A 21,126-nucleotide genomic window follows, 5' to 3' on the forward strand; every position below is an offset into this window, starting at 1 on the left:
TTGCCAGTTTTAAATATTCAAGATAAGTTCCTCTTGATATGTATCATTGTAAACATTGTAGAACATAGGTTTAAAATTTCTTTTTTTTCATAGAAAATAACTTAAAAGTTTAAATTACAATTCAGTTGCTGGGAAACACTGTAGTGTAGTGTAGTGCATCAGTTCTTCTGACGGCTGTAACAGTTAGCAGTAGCTGGAGTAGTACACTTTCTGGATCTTACTCCAGAAAATAAATTAATTTCTGCAGCTGACTCCTGAAAATTAGTTGTTTGAAAACAACCAAAACTTAAGTACCTTCAGAATTGAATTGTAACAACGAAAAGCACTGAATCTGCTGTCTATGCAAAGGAATCTACGGTCTTTATTCTCTAGACATTGACATGGTTACAGAGACTAATTACAGAAGAAAGTGACCAAGAGGTTCACATTTTGTGCATCCCTTGGGTCACTTTGCTGCTTCATGACATCCTCACTCTTCCTCTCCTATCTTCTTGCCATGAAACTCCCGGCTCTTCACTCGGAGCTTGTTGACCTGCGACTCGGCAATGTCAGCCCGCTCCTCGGCTTCCTCCAGCTCGTGCTGGATCTTGCGGAACTTGGAGAGGTTGACATTCGACAGCTCCTCCTGTGCGGGCAGAGGGAGTCGGTGGGGAGGAGCCCAGGGCAGGGCTTTCCCTCCTCCTGTGCCTCAGCCTTTCAGAGCTGCGGCTCTTCCCTGGTGGAAGGCACAAATCTCCATCCTCCACCCACCACTGTTTACATGTAAGCCTCACATAGACCTCCTCCTCCTCCCTTATGCAGGACCCCACTGTGACCAGCTTCACTGCTACTGGGTCATGCTTGGAGGAGCAATTTTGTCACTTGGAGCTGTCATTTCTGTACTTATTCTCCTATTAGTTGCTGCCCAACTATCAGTGTGATTCATTTGGTTGAGACAGACCCTGAAATCCTCTGCTGTTGACCGGCAGCAGGCATTCACAAACTCCAGTTGACTTCAGCCAGTGGATGTGGCCCCTGGCTTAGGTCAGTCTGGCCTCCTGTATAAAAGAGGCTGCAGAACTTCCCTCAGTTCATCCCCGACTGCTGCAGGGTGCCCAGAACTCAGCAAGGCCTCATGACTCCCTGCTAAATGGTGTGGCCAAGACTGTTATGTCTTGGGAGTTTCTTTCGTGTTCCTTTCCTGATATTCATTCTCATCTCAACAAGTGTGCTTCCCCGATGGAAAGGGGCTCTTGCCCGCTCTCCAAGCAATACTTACAGCCTCCTCAGCTTGTCTCTTGTAGGATTTCACTTTCATTTGCAGCTTGTCCACCAGATCCTGCAGCCTGAGAATATTCTTCCGGTCTTCCTCTGACTGGAATTGTTGGCAAGCAGGAAAGAGAATGAATTATTGGTTTCCCATCACATAAGGTCAACAATTCCCCTTGGGAATGGTGTCTGCAAAATCTGACTGGCTGTGAGAAAACTCTGTCAGCCCAAGGAGGCCTCCTGCCTTACCTGGTAGGTCAGCTCCTTCACCCTCCTCTCGTACTTGCGCACACCCTTCACAGCTTCAGCGCTGCGCTTCTGCTCAGCATCAACCTCCCCTTCCAGTTCCCGCACCTGCAATGAGAAGACCAGCTTTGCAGCTTCCCTGATACTTCTCCAAGGGACATACTTGTCCTACATAAATACTAGTCCTACGCACTCTGGCCTCCAGCTTCTGGATTTGCTTCTTGCCTCCCTTCAGAGCCAACTGCTCTGCCTCATCCAGACGAAGCTGTAGGTCCTTCACCGTCTGGTCCAGGTTCTTCTTCATCCTCTCCAGGTGGGCGCTGGTGTCCTGCTCCTTCTTCAGCTCTTCTGCCATCATGGCTGCCTGATGAGAGCATAGGGTCAAAGCCATTTTTAGGTCAGGAGACAGTTTAGGGGAGAATGCATCCATTGCAAGCAGTGAACGGATTCCCCAACTCACATCTGTGATGGCCTTCTTGGCCTTCTCTTCAGCATTGCGGGCTTCCTGGATCGTATCCTCCATTTCACCCTGAATTTGGGTAATGTCTGTTTCCAGCTTCTTCTTGGTGTTGATCAAGCTGGTGTTCTGTTGAAGAAAAAATGCAGTGTTTATACCATATGTAGAAAACAAAAATTTATGGTTTTATTAATATTTTATATGAAGAATATGCACTGCTGATTAATGATAATGTTAGACTGCTGAAGACTCAGTGACATATAGCTGTTAAAAAAGGTAAATAGACCTAATGCTCGATTCAATTCTCTAAGAACTGTAGATATAATATCCATTTAACCCTGGAGCTTACCTGAGAGTGGAGGAGCTGCACACGCTCACTTGCATCCAGAAGCTCCTGCTCAGCCACTTTCCTCGACCTTTCTGTCTGCTCCAGGGCTGCCCGGAGCTCCTCAACTTCAGCCTGCAGCAGGTTTGCTCTGCGCTCCACCATGGCCACCTGCTCCTTCAGGTCCTCCTGTGTCCTGAGAGCATCGTCCAAGTGTATCTGGGTATCCTGGTAAAAGAGGCAAGACAGATTGTGAGGCAGATTTTTCCTATTTGTTTCTTTTTTTTGTTTTCGCATCAATATAGAACTGATAGAATTGTGACACAGGAATATTTTTAGCTGCTTCAGAAACCAGTAAGCACCTGTTCCATTGTGCCATACCTTCAGCACTGCCTGTGTGTTTCTCAGGTTCTTTTGTGCCTCTGCAGCCACACGATTGGCATGGCTCAGCTGGATCTCCATTTCATTCAGGTCTCCCTCCATCTTCTTCTTCAGACGCAGGGCTTCATTCCTGCTCCTGATCTCAGCGTCCAGCGTGCTCTGCATGGACTCCACAATTCTGAGGTGGTTTCTCTTCATCTGGTCGATCTCCTCATCTTTCTCTGCTATCTTCCTGTCAATCTCAGACTTCACCTGGTTGAGCTCAAGCTGGAGGCGCAGGATTTTCCCCTCTTCATGTTCTAGGGAGGCCTGAGTAAGACAAAAACACTGTGTCAATGAAAGGGTTTTTTCCAACAGCTGTTCTCTTCAAAACTACCTACTACATAGAAAACTGGGATTATTTTGCTCTCGATGAGGTGCAAATTGAGGCCTTGACTTTCTTTGATAGTCCTAAGCTTTTATCTCTGTTCTGGTTTTGTTTAGTGAGGGGGGGCCTCATTACTCACTACGACAATCTCTCACATTACTCCACAGTACCCCTTCTCTGGGTAATGATGATTATGCGCATGTACCTCAGCTTCCTCCAGAGCTGCCTGAATTTCAGATTTCTCCTGCTCAATTTGTTTCTTGACTTTCTCCAGCTCATGAATCGCCTTTCCTCCCTCTGCAATCTGCTCCGTGAGGTCAGAAATCTCCTCTGTGGGAACAAAGACCAATGGCATGGTCAGGTACAGAATGGAATGGGAAGGGTTTTGTCACACCAGGGTGACAAGCAACTTTGCCAGCCTGCAGACACAGACCCATGTGGAGTGATCAATAGTGATGGACACTGTGAGAAAGCCCAGTGAGGAGGAGAGGGCCAGGGACTTACGCTGCAAGTTCTTGTTCTCACGCTTCAGCGTTTCCAGGTGATCCAAGGACTCCTCATAGGCATTCTTCATCTTAAACAGCTCCGTGCTGAGAGAGCGAGACTCCTTCTGGGAGGCTTCCAGCTCAGCCTGCGTCTCCTCATACTTCTGCTTCCACTCTGCCAGGATCTGAAGAGAAACAGCACCTCAGTATGGATGTGGCAATCACAAGGGGATGCTCTGCCCAGAAACCCCAAGGCTGGAACCCAAAAGACCTTGTCAAAGTTCTTCTGCTTCTTATCCAGAGCTGCGCAGGCAGCATTTGATCGCTCCACATCAATCATCAAGTCCTCCACTTCATTCTGCAGCCTCTGCTTTGTCTTTTCCAGGGAAGCACATTTGGCATTCACAGCTTCAACGTGTTCCTCTGCCTCCTGCAGGCGCTGTGCCAGCTTCTTCCTGGGAGGTGGCAAGCACAGCTCATAGCTCACAAGCAAAGAGAAATTTTTACAGTAGTGCTTTTCTGAACAGCATGCTTAGCCACTTCACAGACTGTGGTCCACATTCCATTTCTACTTGTCTACATATTACATGGTTTGTATCTGGCATTATCTGTCTACACGTTTGCCTATTTTTTTTCCAACTCGTATGCACTATAGGATGTATTCACTATCCTCCTGCCACTCTACTCCACAGCAGAACATTGGCTTCTTCCTGACAATATCACAGTGGCCTCTTCAAATTTCTTTCCTTAGTTTCTGCCAGCCTTCCCCACGTACTTGGCCTCCTCCAGCTCCTCTGTGCGCTGAATGGCATCCGTCTCATATTTGGTTCTCCACTGGGCCACTTCACTGTTGGCCTTGGACAGGGCACGCTGCAGCTCCCCCTTGGCTTCCTGCTCCTCCTCATACTGTTCCCGGAGCAAGTCACAGTCGTGGCGAGCAGACTGCAAGCTGTGGGCCAGGGCACTCTTGGCCTGCAGCAACAAAAGTATCGGGACAATGAATGAAATATCCTGGGAAATCCCTTGGCTGAAATGTTGTTGGACACTGGATTATTCTTCTCTGTAAAATGGCAGCAATATCTGGAATGGTGAAAGAAGCTGAGATTGACAATAGAAACAATGGATAAACACCAGAAAAGAGTTAATATGAGAAGACTTGCACTGAATTACCTAAGTGTTTTGTTTTCCTGTCTGATGATAGTTCTGTAGTTGCTCTAGAGTCTGAAGTATCTCTTAGAGAGGAGGAATCTGATGGATAAGACAGAATTTGGAAAGCCTCCTCACCTTTATCTCTTCCTCTAGGTGCCTCTTGAGTTCCTCAATCTGTTGGGTGAATGCCTGCTTGCCTCTTGACAGCTGAGATATCAGAGCATCTTTCTCCTCCACCTGGCGTGAATATTCACCTGGAAAAGTTTGCAGATACACAAGCCTTTTATTGCCATTGATGACAGTATTGTGGACATTTGGGGCTGTAAAAATGGTTGGTAGATTTTGCAGAACCTTATGTTCCCATTTAATGCATTTGTCATTAGCGGGGAGACAAAGTATATTGGACAGACCATATGCCCAGAAGAGTCATTTCTGCGGTGACTCTATGACATTATTCATTTGCACATCGTAGATGTGAATGTCTCACCTGATTCTGTCTGCAGACGAGCTCTTTGAGCATTGAGGTCATTGATCATACGCTGATGCTCCTCTTCTTTTGTCTTAACCTCACTTAGCTGATCTTCCAGTGCGCGACACGTCTTTTCCAGACTTGCCTATGTGTTGATATATGGGAGGGGAGGGATTAAGCATTCACAGTCTTAACAACAGCAGATGCAAGAAAGTGTATTGTATTCCCCTGGGTCAACGAGCATAAAAGGTATTTGTGTACCTTGGCTTTGGAGACAGAATCCATGTTACTGGCCAGGTCATCGATCTCCATCTTCAGCTCACTCTTCTCCTTCTCCAGCTTCTGCTTCACTCGTTGCAGGTTGTCAATCTGCTCCCCAAGTTCAGCTGTGCTGTCCGCATGCTTCTTCCGCAGGGCAGCAGCCGTGGCTTCGTGCTGCAGCGTGGCCTCTTCGAGGTCACGCCGCATCTTCTGAAATTCTGCCTCACGCTTCTTGTTCATATCGATCTGAGCTGCGGTAGCTCCTCCTGCTTCTTCCAGGCGCTCACTGATCTCCTCCAGCTCCCGTGACAGGTCAGCCCGATGCTTCTCTGCTTTTGCCCGAGACGTTCGCTCTGCCTCAATTTCCTCCTCCAGTTCCTCAATACGAGCCTGGGGAACATTAGGGACCCTTCACACCCATGCCCTCCTGCTACCTGACCTGAGACTGGGTGAAAGAGGAGAAGGGACAGAGACTTGCCTGCAGCTCCTTGATCTTCTTCTGTAATTGCATGCCCAGGGCTTGCTCATCCTCTATTTTGCTCTGGATCTGGCTGATTTCAAAGTCTTTCCTTTGGGCAAAGCAAACTGCGTTAGAGCCCAAAGGAAAAAGACAAGTGCACCAGCCCAGCACTCAGGTGCCCCACAGCCACACTTACTTCTTCAGCTTCTCATCCAGCTGCTGCTTGTCATTTTCCAAATCCATTATGCTGTCATGGGCCAGCTTCAGGTCTCCTTCGAGTTTCCTCTTAGCTCTCTCAAGGTCCATGCGCAGTTTCTTCTCCTGTTCCAGGGACCCTTCCAGCTAAACACAACAAGACCATCAGTGCTCTGCCAGCCAGCTCTAACTCCGTACCTGCCCTGTTCTTGCTGCAGGCCTGTGTGCTTACATCGTCCACTTGCTGCTCCAGCTTGGTTTTGGCTTTAGTCAGAGTATTGACTTTGTCCTCTTCTGCCTGCAGGTCATCCAGTGTCTGCTGATGGGCCTCTTGGAGGGCTTTCTTCTCTTTTGTCAGCTTGGCAATGTTCTCGTCCAGCGTTGCCATCTCCTCTGTGAGGTTTTTCACCTTAGAGAAGAAGGGAGAAAGTGTAAATAAAGGGAGTAGGTATGGAAGTCCTGTAACAGCACAGTGTTCTTTTCAGGAGCGTGACAGGTTCTGCCTTATACCTTGTTCTCTGTGGCATGTTTTTCCTTCTCAACCTTGGCCAGTGTTAACTCAAGGTCATCAATATCTTTCTTCAGCTCTGAGCATTCATCCTCCAGTTTCCTCTTCTTGGCTGTCAGCTCTGCATTAATTTCTTCCTCATCCTCAGCCCTTTCAGTCACCTCCTTAATTTTGGCTTCCAGCTGGATTTTGGTTTTGATGAGTTGGTCACATCTTTCCTCAGCATCAGCCAAGCTATCTGCTTCCTGGTGGGGAGATATAGGTTTTCTTTGTTTATAATATTTGGAAGTTTATCTTCTTTATCTTTTATCTTACTAAAGTGACTTATGTAGCAGCCATGTCTGAAATAGTCCTTCCACTCATACAGTTGAACAATGGTGTCAATTTTTCTGTCTGAGAAATAGTTATGCAATTTCTCTGTTTAAAACAACTTTGGGGTTTTTTTGGCTTTTTTTTTTTTGCAAATATCTCTCAGAATCTGTAGTTGTGAGAATACTTTGTGCACTTACAGGCATCACAAAAAAAAAAAAAGTGGCCATCTCTGTTACTAATTTTCCAAGGGAATGGACTTGCACCCTTTTTGCTTCATACACAGTGATCAGTGTCTTCCCTTATGTAATTGATGCTGAACCCAGTGTTATGTGGGGATGTAAAGGGTTTATTATTCTCAAGAGAAAAACTTTTAAACAAAAAAGAATATCACTCTTCTACATTCATTAAAGTTACTGCACATACTATAGAGGTTTTACCTTTTAAAAAATGTACATACTTGTCACATTTCCAGCCTGTCAGTCTGGAGTTTTCAACGCTGATTTCACCTGGCTTTCTATTCCTTCAGTCTTTGGTATTTCACTTGAATTGCTTTGTCCTAAATTAGTTTAACTGACAGATACCTTCATATGTAAGAAGATCAAGATCTGTGTCTATTTTTCTCTTTCAGACTGAGGAAAACCACCTAGGTTTCCCATTTTCTAGATGAAGTTTGAAATCACTGTGTAACTATGGGAAAGGTGAATAATCTATTGGGTAATTTCAGTGCTTTAAATAGTTTAATGAGTAATTTAGAATTGCTCTGTAAGATAGGCTTTGAATATAAAATTGTGTTGAAATATATTTTTAAATAATAATTTGTTTTTCTATGTTTGATGTGCTTACAAAGTTCATGAGACACTGCCAATAACAAATCTACCACATGGCATATAATGAAAATCTGTGTTGCAGATGAAAATCACTACAGTTCTCAGAAATGAAAGATTTTGCTTGATTACTCATCTGCATCGTTATTATGCTTTGTACTAAATTACATCTAAGTAATACAGAGGTGTGGAGTGCCTATCCAGAAATGGTAATTTAGTATTATTTTACGTAGTTGGTATACATATTTTGCATTTTAATGGTTAGAGATTAAAGCAGAATAGGCAGGACGCAACCAACCATTTCACTAGGAAGGTTCAACATCTCCCTGTATCAGGGTGTATCTATATGTTCCTTTTTATCTTCCCAGGGAATACTGAGCACTCTGGAGTATAGTAAAACACCATAGAACCCTTTTTTTTTTCAGAAGAAGGACCTCTGGATTAATTTTTTTGTAGACTGAAGAAAAATGTCAAGCCATAATTTCCCACTTCCTGAGTAAACCATTCTCCATTAGTTATTAAGTGGCTGAATTTAGAAGCATCAATTTGAATTCTAGGTTGCATTTACTCTCCAAAATTACTTAATGTTGGTGAGATAGAGATACTGCCTGCAGGACTCACCTGCTCAAAGGGAGTTAAGGGTTCAGGTACAACCCTGTCCTAGGTATTTCATTTTGGCCAGCTATAGATGGCTTCTTCCTCAGAAAGAAAGAGCACTGATTCCCATTTGAAGCTCCCTGCCTCTCTGAATTGGCTGTCAGGGGGCTTACCATGTTACTAAGAAACTAGTTTCTTCAGCTTCACAGTCAATATGATGCATAATTCGAAAAATATCTGACATCTGGTCATCTATAGTCTGACCTTCTGGTTTTGAAACAGCAGTCTGAATGTAGACTCTGTTTCTGAGTGGTAAATAAATGGCAATACTCACAGCCTGCACTTGGAGCTGCAGGTCATTTTTCTCCTGCAGCAAAGAAACCATTTTCTCCTCCAGCTCCTTCCTCTTTGCCTCAGACTTTGTAAGTTCTTCCTTGGTTTTCTCAAACTCCTCCTTCATGTTGGCCATCTCCTTCTCAGATTCTGCACTCTTCAGCAAGGGCTTGATCTTGAAGAACAGCTTCATCCAGGGCCAGTGCTTCACATTCATGAAGGACCGAACATTGTACTGGATGCAGAAGATGGATTCCCTGAAGCATGATTAAAACTTACATTAAATATTTTCATTATGATGAGTGTCAACACTTTCCCCCAAGCACAGTGACTTTAACGGAAGATGAGGAATGTCTACCTCCTCTCCACCATTCTCCGGTACTCCACTCTCATCAGGAAGCCCCTGCACATGGCCTGTGTGCGGGTGATGAGCTGTGCCAGCTTCTCATCCCTCATCTCCTCCAGAAGTCCCAGCAGCCCAGCTTTGAAGAACACCTGGAGAAAGGGAATGTTGCAGCACATCACTGTCAGGTAGAGCAAAGCACAGACACGCAGCAAGTGAATCAAGGAGGGTTTGTACCTTGGTGTGGCCAAATTTGTACTGGGTGTGGTCCACATCGATTGACCCAAGAAGCTTCTCAGAAGCCTTCTTGCTGTCAATGAACTGTCCCTCTGGGATGGCACTGGCATTAAGCACCTTGTATCTGTGCAATGAGAGGAAATAGGAATGGAGGCAATCTCAAGTCAAAAGGTTATACAGTTTATTGAAATCAACAGCAGCCTGAGGCTGGGGAAGTTGGAATTGCATCCCTTGTTTAGAGATAAAGTTATAATGAATCTGAAAACAAAATTAAGGAAAGTTTAACTGTCTCTAGGTGATCAGTCACGGATGAAAAGAGGACACTGATGTCCAGCTATTTGAGTACAATCCTTATTTTGCTTGACCTATGTGTAGAGAATTGTTAGAGAGGAACATTGCCACTGTGTGTAGGAAGAAAGCATCTTCCCCTTAAATTCGCAGTTGATACAATGGCCAAAGCATTTTATCTGAGTTTGTAGTTTTTATCTGAGAGTGTGTTGTAGCCACATCCCAATCTGCATCTTTTTAACCTTGTTTACATTTGCTTGTGTTGCGGTATTGTGCTTCCATCTCGAGATGCTGACAAAGATCAGGTATTTGATGAACAGCAATCAGTGAGGACACCTGACTTATCTCTTCATTTCATAGCTTTTACCTCTGTTTGAAGTCAGCATAGAGAACCCTGCTGGGGAAACCTTTCCTGCAAATTCTGATGCCTTCCAGCACGCCGTTACACCGCAGCTGGTGAAGAACCAGTTCATGCTCCATGGCACCTAGCAATTCAGAGCATAAATGAATACCACAGTTTCCAGTGCAGAGGGGAATGGCTGCAGCAGAGCAAGTTCTCTTTCTGCTTGAGCATCTTACCAGGTGTTTTTGTTTCATTTGGGATGATACAACGGACAAAATGGGGGTGAGTGCTCCGTAGATTGGTCATCAGCTTGTTTAGGTTCTCCTGTTGGACCATGATTTATTGTGTGTTTATATGGAATATGGAAAAACTCTTAGGTTATTTGCAGTTAGAATAAAAGACCTATCAATGGAAATGCACCGGGCTAAATATTATCAACTGATAATACCTCAATCAATAGCTCAATTCCCCTTGATTCTGAACACTGAACATCACCTTTTAGGAAAATAAAAAAGGTGCCATGAACCCAATAAGAAATAGAGGGTGTACACTTCATAGTTTTATAAGGAAGTTCATGTTTATTTTAAGCGTAAGTTTAGGACTTTATAATGTCGTTTTTCTTTCCATAAGATTTTTTTTTTTTAAAGTGAGGATCTGAATTAAAGTTGTTTGTTTTATTTTTTACTGCAACTGAGCCACTTGAAAGTGTAGTTTAATTCTAATTTGCACAGATGAAAAGACAAAATGTTTACTTACCCGGAAAAGAGCTGATACAGTCTGGAAAGACGAACCCTTCTTCTTGCCACCCTTCTTGCCGCCACCACCACTAGCCTCTGATAAAGTGAAAATAATGAAACATTTACGGGTTTATGGCCCATTCATGCTTCCACAATTTTGCAGAACCATTGTGCACCAAAAAGATGACATTTCAGAGAACTGACCTGCCTCTCCACCAGCAGAGGCAAAAAGTAAAGCCAGTGTCTTCACAGATGCTTTCTGATACAGCCCAATGACAGTTTCATTCAGGGGATCCTTGTTCTTCTCCAGCCAGCCAGAGATGTTGTAGTCCACCGTGCCAGCATAGTGCACCAGGGAGAAGTGAGCCTCAGCCTTGCCTTTGGCAGGCTTGGGCTTCTGGAAGTTATTGGACTTGCCCAGATGCTGGTCATAGAGCTTGTTCTTGAAAGAGGTGTCAGTTGCCTTGGGGAACATGCACTCCTCTTCCAGGATGGAGAAAATGCCCATGGGCTGGGAGAAGTAGCAAAAATAACAGCAATAAAATACAGATCTACCTTCAGAAGGAGTCTGCAGTGAGGCATAGGAAACTGAGAAATGGATTAAATTTTTGGATCAAAAATGGATCAAAACTTTATTAAGTTTTGCACATGCATTTCTAGACAAAATATGAATTTGTGTCTGAAACTAATGCATTTAAGAATTGATAGTGTCACAATAATCACACAAAGTTTTCTAAATAATTTGGAAACTTATGAATCAAAAGGAGAATTTTTTTTGCATTAAATGTTTTCACAAAGTAAATTTATATTGATGAAGATGTATTACTAAAAGTCTATTAAATAGATAACAGATCTTTCAGCTGCTTCCTGAAATCTTATTTTTTAAGAAATATCTATTTTTCATTCCTATACAGGATGTTACACAACACAGTGTCAGCTCATATTGATGTTTTTATTCATCCCTGTTCATCCAGTACCTTTATTCTATATACACCTCTAATTTTACTTAGAAATTGTGTTTCAGAAATCACAGTACTAATACTGAAATCATAATCACACTACTGAAAATTTTATCTGGGTTTCTGAAAAGAGATCTTTCATCTTTGAAGACTAGAAAACACACCTAAAGAGAATCCTTGCCATCAAATTATGTGCGATCACATTAATTCTTCTACTGCCAAACAAGCAAACTTGCAGTTAATTTTATTAAAATGCATAGTAATGTAGTTAGTGTGAGCCTAATCACAAAGGTCCTTAGAAATTAATTTCTGAACACATACAATATTTGAAATTAAGAAGTACTTTTTGAATAAAAACAGCCAGGAACATAAATGGATAATAATAGGTAAATCTGTGAAGCATCAGGGCAAGAAAAAATAAGGCTGAAGAAAAATACTAAAATTCTGTCACAAAGAAGAAATCACAAAATCATAAATGTAATCAACATACTTTTTCGATGAGCTCAATGCAGGCAGCCAGGTCCATCCCAAAGTCAATGAACTCCCATTCAATTCCTTCCTTCTTGTACTCCTCCTGCTCCAGCACGAACATGTGGTGGTTGAAGAACTGTTGCAGTTTCTCATTGGTGAAGTTGATGCACAGCTGCTCCAGGCTGTTGAACTGCTCAGTGCAAAGACAAGATTTACTTAAGATTAAGAACTGCCTGTATAGCTTTCTCCTGTGCACGCAGAATCCCAATTAAAACAAAACTTTTCAAAATGTTAAAACATTCTATTAACTATTTTTAAAGAGGTTGGGTTTTTTTTTTTTGTTCTTTGCTACTTGAATAATGTTTACATATATAATTTATTTTAAAATCAAATTCTAAAATTATTTGGTAGTCTTATCCCTATGAAGGTGCAATTTACATCACTTTTTTCTTTCATTACATAAATTTTCCCATTGCCCTTACAAAAAAAAAAAAAAGACATTGTCAGTGTTTGCCAGTCCTGGCTTGGAAATGTCTATAGAACTTTTCTGTCTGCACTAAGGCAGCCAATGCACACTTCCTGTTGAAATCACCCTTTGTCTCTTCAGAAGCAAAGGATATATATTGCTTTCTTTTTCCAAAGCCTTGGCACAATTTTGTGTGAGACTTAAGTACACTTTTCTCTTCCTACGCTCTGTCATATTATATCTTCAGTATTTGTGTGCTATTTACCAATGCATTTTTAAAATAATAAGCTTGAATTATTGAAAGCTACAACATTTGTGCTAATTATGTAAAAGGCAACTGCTTCTTCCTTGTGTATCACATAAAGCTATTACATACAGATGCATTGAAACTCATGGATTATGCTGGAGAAAAAGCAGTAACATATACAAGGAAGGAAAGCATTTCCAGAAAATAAAAAATAAACTTTTTCCAAAAAATGTAAAACTTCATCTGAAATTGCAAGTGAATGGAATGTGTTCAAAAAAACCGACCATAATTCTCCAGTTTCTCTTGAGCCCTAACTGCCTTTGCAAGATTTTACTATAATTTCTGTGGTACTTACATCAAAGATCTCAAAGCCAGCAATGTCCAGGACACCAATGAAGTACTGTCTGGGCTGCTTGGTGTCCAGCTGTTGGTTGATGCGAACAACCATCCACAGGAACATCTTCTCATAGACAGCTTTTGCCAGGGCACCGACTGCATTGTTCACCTAAAATAAAGAAGAATGGAGCAGCAGGAAAAGAGTACCCAGAGCGAGAGAGTAAATCAAGCCAGAGGTTCCCAGTCACCAGCTGGTTGTTACCTGCTGCACCGTTTGACCCTTGGTCACATACTCATTCCCAACCTTGACTCGGGGGTAGCACAGGGCCTTGAGCAGATCTGCTGAGTTCAGACCCATCAAGTAGGCAGCCTTGTCAGCAACTACACACAAAGAAAGAGGGAGACAGTGACAGAGAAATGATCACTGAAAGTGGACATCCTCTAAGATGTGGCTGTACATTTCACCACTGCAATATTGTGCTTGCTTGAAGGGAAATTTAGAAGTTTGAATATTACGGAAGCTGAAACTTACGTCTTTATGAAAGTAAATTACAGCAAGATAACTGAAAGCCAACTGCCAGCTATGTAACTGTTTCTGTCATTGGAAGCTCTAGATTTTGTTAATACCTTCTGTGCCGTCAGGCTCTGCCTGCTCCTCTCGTTGTTTCTGCTTGAACTTCAGGTTGCCGTAGTGCATGACAGCCCCTGTCAGCTTGTAAATAGCTGTTTTCTCATCAGCAGTGAAGCCCAGGATGTCAATGGCACTCTGGCAAGAGAATCAGTCAAATAAACCTCTGGACCATTAAATCAAACTTTCACCACAGCAGTATGCTCTGTGTCACTTACATCTGTAGCCATCAGCTCCTCCTGGTCGTTAATGCTGGGAACCGTGATCTCCCCTTGACTTACAAAGTGATAGTCGTATGGGTTGGTGGTAATCAGGAGCATGTCTGAAGGAGGAATAGGACATATCTGGGCATAGGAACGAAGATAAATGTCAAACACAATGAGGTTCCATCAAAAAATTTATAATACTTCCTACCAATGAGCTCTGGCTTCTTGTTGGACATGATCTGATAGAATATGTGGTAGCTTCTTTCTGCCTTGAGCTGGAAAGTGACCCTGGACTTCTCCAGCAGATCTGGCGAGGACAGTATAAAGAGTTAGGTCTGAGAAAGTACACTGAGGTGGAAAAGGAGGAAGGGATGAGATCAAGTCAGGACGTGTCTTACAAGTTTCAATGTCAGCAGAAGCCAGTTTGCCTGTGGCTCCGAAGTGAATTCGAATGAATTTGCCCTTTAGAAGGGAAAGAAAAAAGGCATTTTGAAATTTCACTAAGACTGTAAGTACGTAACTTTACATTCTCTGCAGAAGACAGGATTTGAAACTAGAAGTCGTTTAGATTTTTTTTTCTTATTTTTCTTTTAAAAAGTGAAACAAAACAAAAAAAAATTCAGGAAATTCTCTATGCTGGCAATAAAAAGGTAAATATCTAAGCCAAGTTATTATTATTAAGTGGATAACCCTGAATCCACAGGAACAAGAAAACAACTAAGCAAGCCTTTTATTAGGTCATTCATGCCTCAAATCAAACAGATGGATATAGAAACAGCCAAGAGGCAATTGCTTCATTTTTAAAATCAGATAAGATGCTGTGAAGGTGGATTTTGGTGGTATAAATGTTAAATCAATTTTTTCAATCTTGCAGAAAAACAGAAGGCAACTGTTATTTTCCACCTTGTGGGGACAAGAACAATGCACCCAGAACATGGAACTTTAGGCTGAGACTGTGGATTGGTATTGTGATTTCTCAAGGACGTTCACAGCTTATCTAGTAATATTTACAAATGGCTTTTTACATCAAAATGACCAAAAGGATATGTCATGGTTTTTGATAGAAAGTCCTGAAGACATCTTTGTCCCTATCCCTTCCCAGATAACTTGTATCAAGATTGGAAGAGTCAGATTAATAGATCTGCCCAGTTTTGTGTCTAAAACCCTGGAGATCAATATTTTTACAGACCTGAGGCAGGCAATTTCCATCCTGTCTGTCTGTCTTTTCCTCCCTCCCTCCCTCCTTTCCTCATGTCCTTCTGCATTATACTAATGTACACAATTTTTTATCTACAGTCTATATGACACATACCAGGAGTATGTATGTATATATTTTCATAAATATTAAATAATATATATTTATACATATTCAAATCATCCCCCTTTGTAAATATTTTTTTTACTGTACTACACTTTTAAAATTTTGTTTTTAATTAGTCTAGTTGGACAGGTTTTACTTGACAAAAATATGAGGAAAATATTAGTTCAATGAATACAGCCATCTGACCATGACACTTCAGAAGTGACAGCTTCTGCTGTGACATCTTTGTTCACCTGTAAATGTCAGCTTCTCTGATCAAAAACTTACAAAGCGTGAGGAGTTGTCATTCCTCACGGTCTTGGCGTTTCCAAAGGCCTCCAGCAGTGGGTTGGCGCTGATGATTTGATCCTCAAGCGTTCCCTGCAGGACGATAATTATTGTTGGTCATCCTCTCCAAAAATCACATCAGGAACAGAGGAAAGCATTGATTCAAGCCAGCATCTATTAATTGACCTGCATTTTGCCTGACTGCTGCTCCTCCTTCTTCTTCTCCCCGCTCGCTGCAATTGTTGCAAAGTACTGGATGACACGTTTCGTGTTCACAGTCTTCCCTGCCCCGGATTCTCCGCTGTCAAACCAAAGAGAGAAGCAGAGAGCGTGTGGTCAGGCAGGAGGTCCCCTGGCACCCGACACCCCTGCAGTGACCTGAGCAGAGATGTACATACGTGATCAGGATCGACTGGTTCTCGCGATCTGTGAAAGAAGCAGGAAAAAATAGAATTTTAAAATGAAGAACACAAAAAGATTGAAAACTAGGGTCGTAAATGTAAGTTATGACAAGAAAAATGTTTGCATGCTTTTTCCTTTGCTTAACTAGTAACATTTTTTTTAAAAATTCAATTCTTTGTAAAGTAATGCTTAACAATGAAAGCTCTTGAAGGGACATATGTTTCTTCCCTACTGCACCCTTTACAGCCTTTTTTTCCTGCTGCATACAAGAAATTGTTTCTGGGGTGGTTTTTTTTGTTTTAACTTTTGGCAACACAGACTGTAGTTAGACCAGAAGTAGAGAAAGGAATAGTGAGAACCCATGACAAAGGAATCCTGAGCATGGGTAATAATTCCGAACCCAGCAGCACAGAGAAAGAAAGGAATGAGAAGGTATAAGCGCAACTAGCAGCAATATATAATTCTATTTCATTTTTTCATGTTATGGTTTTATCAAGACAAATCTGAATATTTGTGATAGTGATGTTCCCTGTGGCCCTTCAGTGAATTATCTTCACATCATTAGACGGAATTTTCACATCTCATATGGAAGAACCTCTGGTACTATACTTTGTTTTTAGAAATACTGACGTGAAAAAAAATCTTGTTTAAATTAGCAGTGATTAATGCTATGACTGAAATAAAACTCTGATGATGTGTTAAGAAAATATCAGCATATTTATCAGGGAAACTCTGATTACTTTTTAAATGTCTTTTTGATAGAATGACTCTGAGGTCCACTCCCCTGTTAGCATGAACTTAAGAGACAAAATGCCAAAACACCTCACTAAATGCAGGAGTGTCTTTCATTTAACATAGTAGAAACAACAGTGTGAAGACAGTGAAATATACAATATTATGTATACTTTAGAACCATGAAAGCTTTGAAGAAGTCTCCTCATATTACTGAGACAGAGTATGCCCTTGTAGAATTTCATGGTAGAATCCCTCTGAGACAGATGAGCCACTCACCAGTCAGCATGAACTGATAGGCATTGTCAGAGATGGAGAAGATGTGTGGAGGGGCCTCCTGGCGCTTCTTGCCTCGGTAGGCCAACACCACCTCCGGGTTGTACACCGGCAGCCACTTGTAGGGGTTGACGGTGACACAGAAGAGTCCCGAGTAGGTCTGCGAGGAAGGGAGACAGCACGTTGGCTTCCACTTAGCCCAGCAGAGCAGTTCCTCCCAGCTACCCAAGGGAAGAGTGCTGCTGGTACTTACGTAGATCATCCAGGCTGCATAACGCTCTTTGAGGTTGTACAGCACAGCGGGTTCGTGGAGGTGGGTCATCATGGCCATGTCCTCAATTTTATCGTACTTGGGAGGGTTCATGGCGAAGATTTGATCTTCCTTCACAGTGAGACTCTGTAAGATGAAGAAAGAGATGCATGCATGTCAGCTAAGAGCCCAGAGCGGGAATTTAGTGCTGTTTGTAAATCTTGCATTTTACTCACCTCTCCACCTTCAGTCTTGACAGTGACCTTCCCTGATTCTTTGCTCTGGATTGTCCCTTTCACGAAAGATTCCTTAGCATGTACCACAAAGACGGATGTCTTGGCATCGAAAGGCTTGTTCTGGGCCTCGATTCTCTCCTTTTCTGACTTTCGGAGGTAAGGAGCTGCCTCCCCAAAGATGGCCATCTCGGAGTCTGATGACATGGCTGCACTTTACAGAGGGCCTTGTCAGCAGAGAACACTGTGGAAGAGGAGATACGTTGGCCAAATGAGTCAACATTTTTTTGTTGCCATGTAGTTTATTGAAAAACTTAAAGTATCACAGAATGTGTGATTTGAGAAGAATCTCTTCTTGGTCCACCTTCCTGTGCAAAGGGGGGCAAATGTTGGATCAAGTTACCCAGAGCCTTTTCTAGTAAAGTTTTTATTATCTCCAAGAATGGACATTCCTCAGTCCCTCTGCATCCCTTTTTAGTGTCTGACAATCCTGATGATGAGTGTTTTTTTTCCCCAATACCTGATCAAAATTTCTATTGCTACAATACACGTCTGTTTTCCCTCATCCTTTCACTCTGCACATCAGAGAAACGTCTGGCTCTTTTTACTTTATAACCACCCACTTTTTATTGAAGACAGCAATATGAATACCACAGTTTAATTTTGTCTCGAGAGTGGACAAACCCCACCCTTTCAGCCTCTCCTCATATATCATTTGCTGCTACCTGTGTTGGAAACTACCCACAGGACTCAGTCCAAAATGTCAATGTCTTTCTTGTCACCAGGGAGCACCAAACTGGACACAGTACTCCAGATGTGGGAGCTGAATGCAGAGGAAGAATCACTTCCCTTTACCTGCAGTGCCTGACAATGTGCTGTTGGCCTTCATTCTCCTAAAGGTACATTGCTGGCCCATGTGCACCACTACACATCATCCTTTTCTGCAAAAACATTTTGTAGCCAAATAACTGCCAACATATCCATGGGGTTCTTCTTTCCTACATGCAGGATTTCACACTATCTTTCATAAATTTGTGTCAGCTCCAGGCTGAAGGAATTTGTGGAGGAATGCTTCAAGGCTACTGTGATTGAATGCAACATCAATAAAGCACTCAAAATTTTGTAAGCTCAAAGCTTTAAAAGCATACTGTGAATGCTTTGTGTCCTTCTGCAAGTAAATATTAAGGAATGACTTCAAAAGTAGAACTGAAGCATCACAGTGAGGCACCATTCCAGAGGAAGAGGATATTCACAGCATCTACCTGGGGTTACCAAGCCAAAAACCCCATGTTAAGAAGCTTCCTTGCCTACACACAAGATACAGATAGGTGCGTCTAGAAGGTGTTCTGAAGACAAACTGGTGCACTTTGTCTTTTGCTTTTGCTCTGAATCATTCACTGGAGTTGTTTGCTTCTCATCACAAACTGTTTAAGCAGCCCAGCATCATAACATCAGTCTTTGAATAACAGAAATAGAAATAAATAATAGTAATAGAAAGCACCTTAGTTCCTAGGAAGTTAGACAAAGAGGCAACTTATTTAGATGTCATGTCATTACTTTTAGTTACCTAAATAAGCCACCAAAATATTAACATTTGCAACAACTCCTAGTAGAGTGCAGATCCTCCACTTTACTCTGTTTTGTTTCAGAGGAATAGGAGCAGTGTATCTCTTTGTTTAGTTGGTTAGTTGATTTTTGCATTTTTCCAGGTTTCATAGTACAAGGCTAACATGCAGATTATAACCCTGCAGTACCATCTGAAAAGTATTTTCCCATAAATGTTTTGCCATTATCATGTATAGGAATACATACAATTTGTTAGAAGAAGTTAAGATTTTGCAATAGTCTGTTCTGTTGATTGGCTCTATCTATCTGGACTTCATGCCAGAATAGATCATTTACTTCACTGATCCATAATTAAACATGAGGAATCCCCAAGAAGCATTTCCTGGCATGACATCAGTGGCCAGTGGCTTCACGCACAGCCACTTTGGAAAGCTTGCTCGCCATGAGCAGCCTGCCCTACCATCAGCATTTACCATGACCGAGCAGTGGCCAGGAATGTATGGGCATACAGCAATTGCCCACACAATTTTACAGAAATTTGTCGCCATGAAGAAATCTGTTCTAGAGAAATCTGACACCTTTTTGTCTGACCCTTAAGTGTGAGTAAATCAGGCTCTTACCTCTAATGATACGAGAAGATGCCTTGCAGGCTGGAAGACGATCAGTGCTGCAAAGCAGAAATGGCAGATCCCTCATTACTGCTGCACAGAATTCCACAGGCAGGTCGCAAAGTGAAAATACCAACATACTTTTTCTTACAGTTGTTAAATCCTTGCAGACACATATATACACCAGGACAGCGGGGCTGAAGTGGGACATGTGGACTGCAGGGACGTTGTCCCTTTCTGCCAGCCACAGACATGCACTTACCATTAAGTTTTATCTGGAGACGGGACAGCCCGGATTCAAGGAGTCTTTTATAGAGTCTGGTCAGCACATGCTGCAGATGCCTCCTCTGTCTTTGGGCAAAGCATTTTTGGCAAACTTTGTTTTTGGCAAAGTATTGTCTGGCAAACTGAACGAACTGAAAACTGGACAGTGATGTTACTAGATATAATTAGAAATTTTTGGTCTCTCACTAGCTATGTGAATAAATCTCCTATAAATAATATGAGACGAGAAGACTCCTAAGGAGGGAATTTCAACTAATGCTGACTGGAGGGTTGAGGGTAACTACTAACCACTGTAGGCCATAGATGCTCCATGAATCTGACCTAAGGGAGCAGAGACAATCTTTCACTGGGAAAGCACTATGACATTTGGGTGCATACCTTAAACTTTTCTGAGGCCACCGTAAGTCTGATGACAGCTGTCCTTTTACAGAGCTCTCTACTTACAGACCTTGGATACGAGATGTGTATTTTATTGTTATCTGCACTGCTCGTCTTAATTAGATCATTAAATATTACTCTGCTTCAGTTCTTTCAGTTGTAACATAATATAGCATGATATATCAAGGAGAAAAACCACCTTGAATGAAACTGTGTTCATTAAATTGTATTCCATCTCTGGATATAACTATAAAAATAACATTAATTTGTGTATCTTCCAGCGTTCTGGAGATCTTGAGTTTAGAGATTCATAGGAGGAGACATGACTGTGTTCAAGAGCCTTTGCTAGATTTTTGTTCCTTTGATTTAATCACATTAGGACAAATTTTACTTTTTGGCATCCAAAAACTCTCTGGCAATGAGATTTATAGTTTAAATTAATTTATTGAAAAATAGTTTCTCTACTTTAGTGGTGCTTATTTACCTGTCAATCGTTAGTTCTTCCCATATTAGAAAAAAAAATCAATAATTCCTCTCCACGTATCTGACCTGAACCTGACCTCCGTAGACCTGAACACTGTCCATTACTATATTTGATAGTTAGAGTTGTTTTTCTTGTTTACATTACTTTGCACTTACTGACGTGTTTTTGCCCAGTGTAAGTATCACTAAATTCTTCCACAGCTCTTCTCACTTTACTTTTCCCCACTGAAAATAATTTTGTGGCATCAAGGACATTCTTGAGATACTTAGACATGCTTTTTCAAGGCTAGAAGTATTTCATCCTTAGCTCTCAGAGCTCTAATAAGCAAGACTCAAATATGTGAAACTCCACACATAATGTCAGGTAATTTTACTGTTTACCTTTATTGAGGCACATGGTCAGGATGGAGTAGTAATTCGGGTAAAGAAAGTGCCAAGAGTACTGCA

General features: G+C 42.0%; 1 protein-coding gene across 1 annotated transcript; it reads right to left on the bottom strand.

The window, feature by feature from the left end:
* Nucleotides 1-337: 337 nt before the first annotated feature.
* LOC104477347 (myosin heavy chain, skeletal muscle, adult-like) lies at nucleotides 338-17,581 on the bottom strand. Its single transcript, XM_086762040.1, has 38 exons — nucleotides 17,363-17,581; nucleotides 17,130-17,273; nucleotides 16,880-17,036; nucleotides 15,865-15,892; nucleotides 15,653-15,767; nucleotides 15,467-15,559; nucleotides 14,277-14,340; nucleotides 14,087-14,185; nucleotides 13,891-13,994; nucleotides 13,672-13,810; nucleotides 13,307-13,425; nucleotides 13,064-13,213; nucleotides 12,015-12,185; nucleotides 10,770-11,076; nucleotides 10,585-10,661; nucleotides 10,065-10,152; nucleotides 9,853-9,970; nucleotides 9,198-9,321; nucleotides 8,976-9,112; nucleotides 8,619-8,874; nucleotides 6,554-6,796; nucleotides 6,276-6,452; nucleotides 6,045-6,190; nucleotides 5,867-5,957; nucleotides 5,389-5,778; nucleotides 5,146-5,272; nucleotides 4,794-4,912; nucleotides 4,285-4,481; nucleotides 3,781-3,964; nucleotides 3,529-3,694; nucleotides 3,230-3,354; nucleotides 2,658-2,966; nucleotides 2,301-2,504; nucleotides 1,955-2,080; nucleotides 1,688-1,858; nucleotides 1,498-1,602; nucleotides 1,259-1,354; nucleotides 338-625 (listed from the first exon to the last, which is right to left on the bottom strand). The coding sequence occupies exons 1-38, from the start codon at nucleotides 17,564-17,566 to the stop codon at nucleotides 470-472; spliced, it is 5,826 nt and encodes a 1,941-aa protein (XP_086618166.1). The 5' UTR covers nucleotides 17,567-17,581; the 3' UTR covers nucleotides 338-469.
* Between the last annotated feature and the right edge of the window lie 3,545 nt (nucleotides 17,582-21,126).

The sequence above is a fragment of the Chlamydotis macqueenii genome, chromosome 18 (genome assembly GCF_036417535.1).
Source record: "Chlamydotis macqueenii isolate bChlMac1 chromosome 18, bChlMac1.mat, whole genome shotgun sequence".
In the NCBI taxonomy this organism is placed as follows: Eukaryota; Metazoa; Chordata; class Aves; order Otidiformes; family Otididae; genus Chlamydotis; species Chlamydotis macqueenii.

Bases quoted from the DNA above. Each gene is read 5' to 3' on its own strand.
- LOC104477347 (XM_086762040.1), bottom strand. From the start codon at position 17,566: ATGTCATCAGACTCCGAGATGGCCATCTTTGGGGAGGCAGCTCCTTAC. The intron at 17,274-17,362 runs GTGAGTAAAATG...TTCATCTTACAG, and splicing joins TCAAGACTGAAGGTGGAGAG to AGTCTCACTGTGAAGGAAGA. The intron at 4,482-4,793 runs GTGAGGAGGCTT...TTGTTGCTGCAG, and splicing joins ACCTAGAGGAAGAGATAAAG to GCCAAGAGTGCCCTGGCCCA.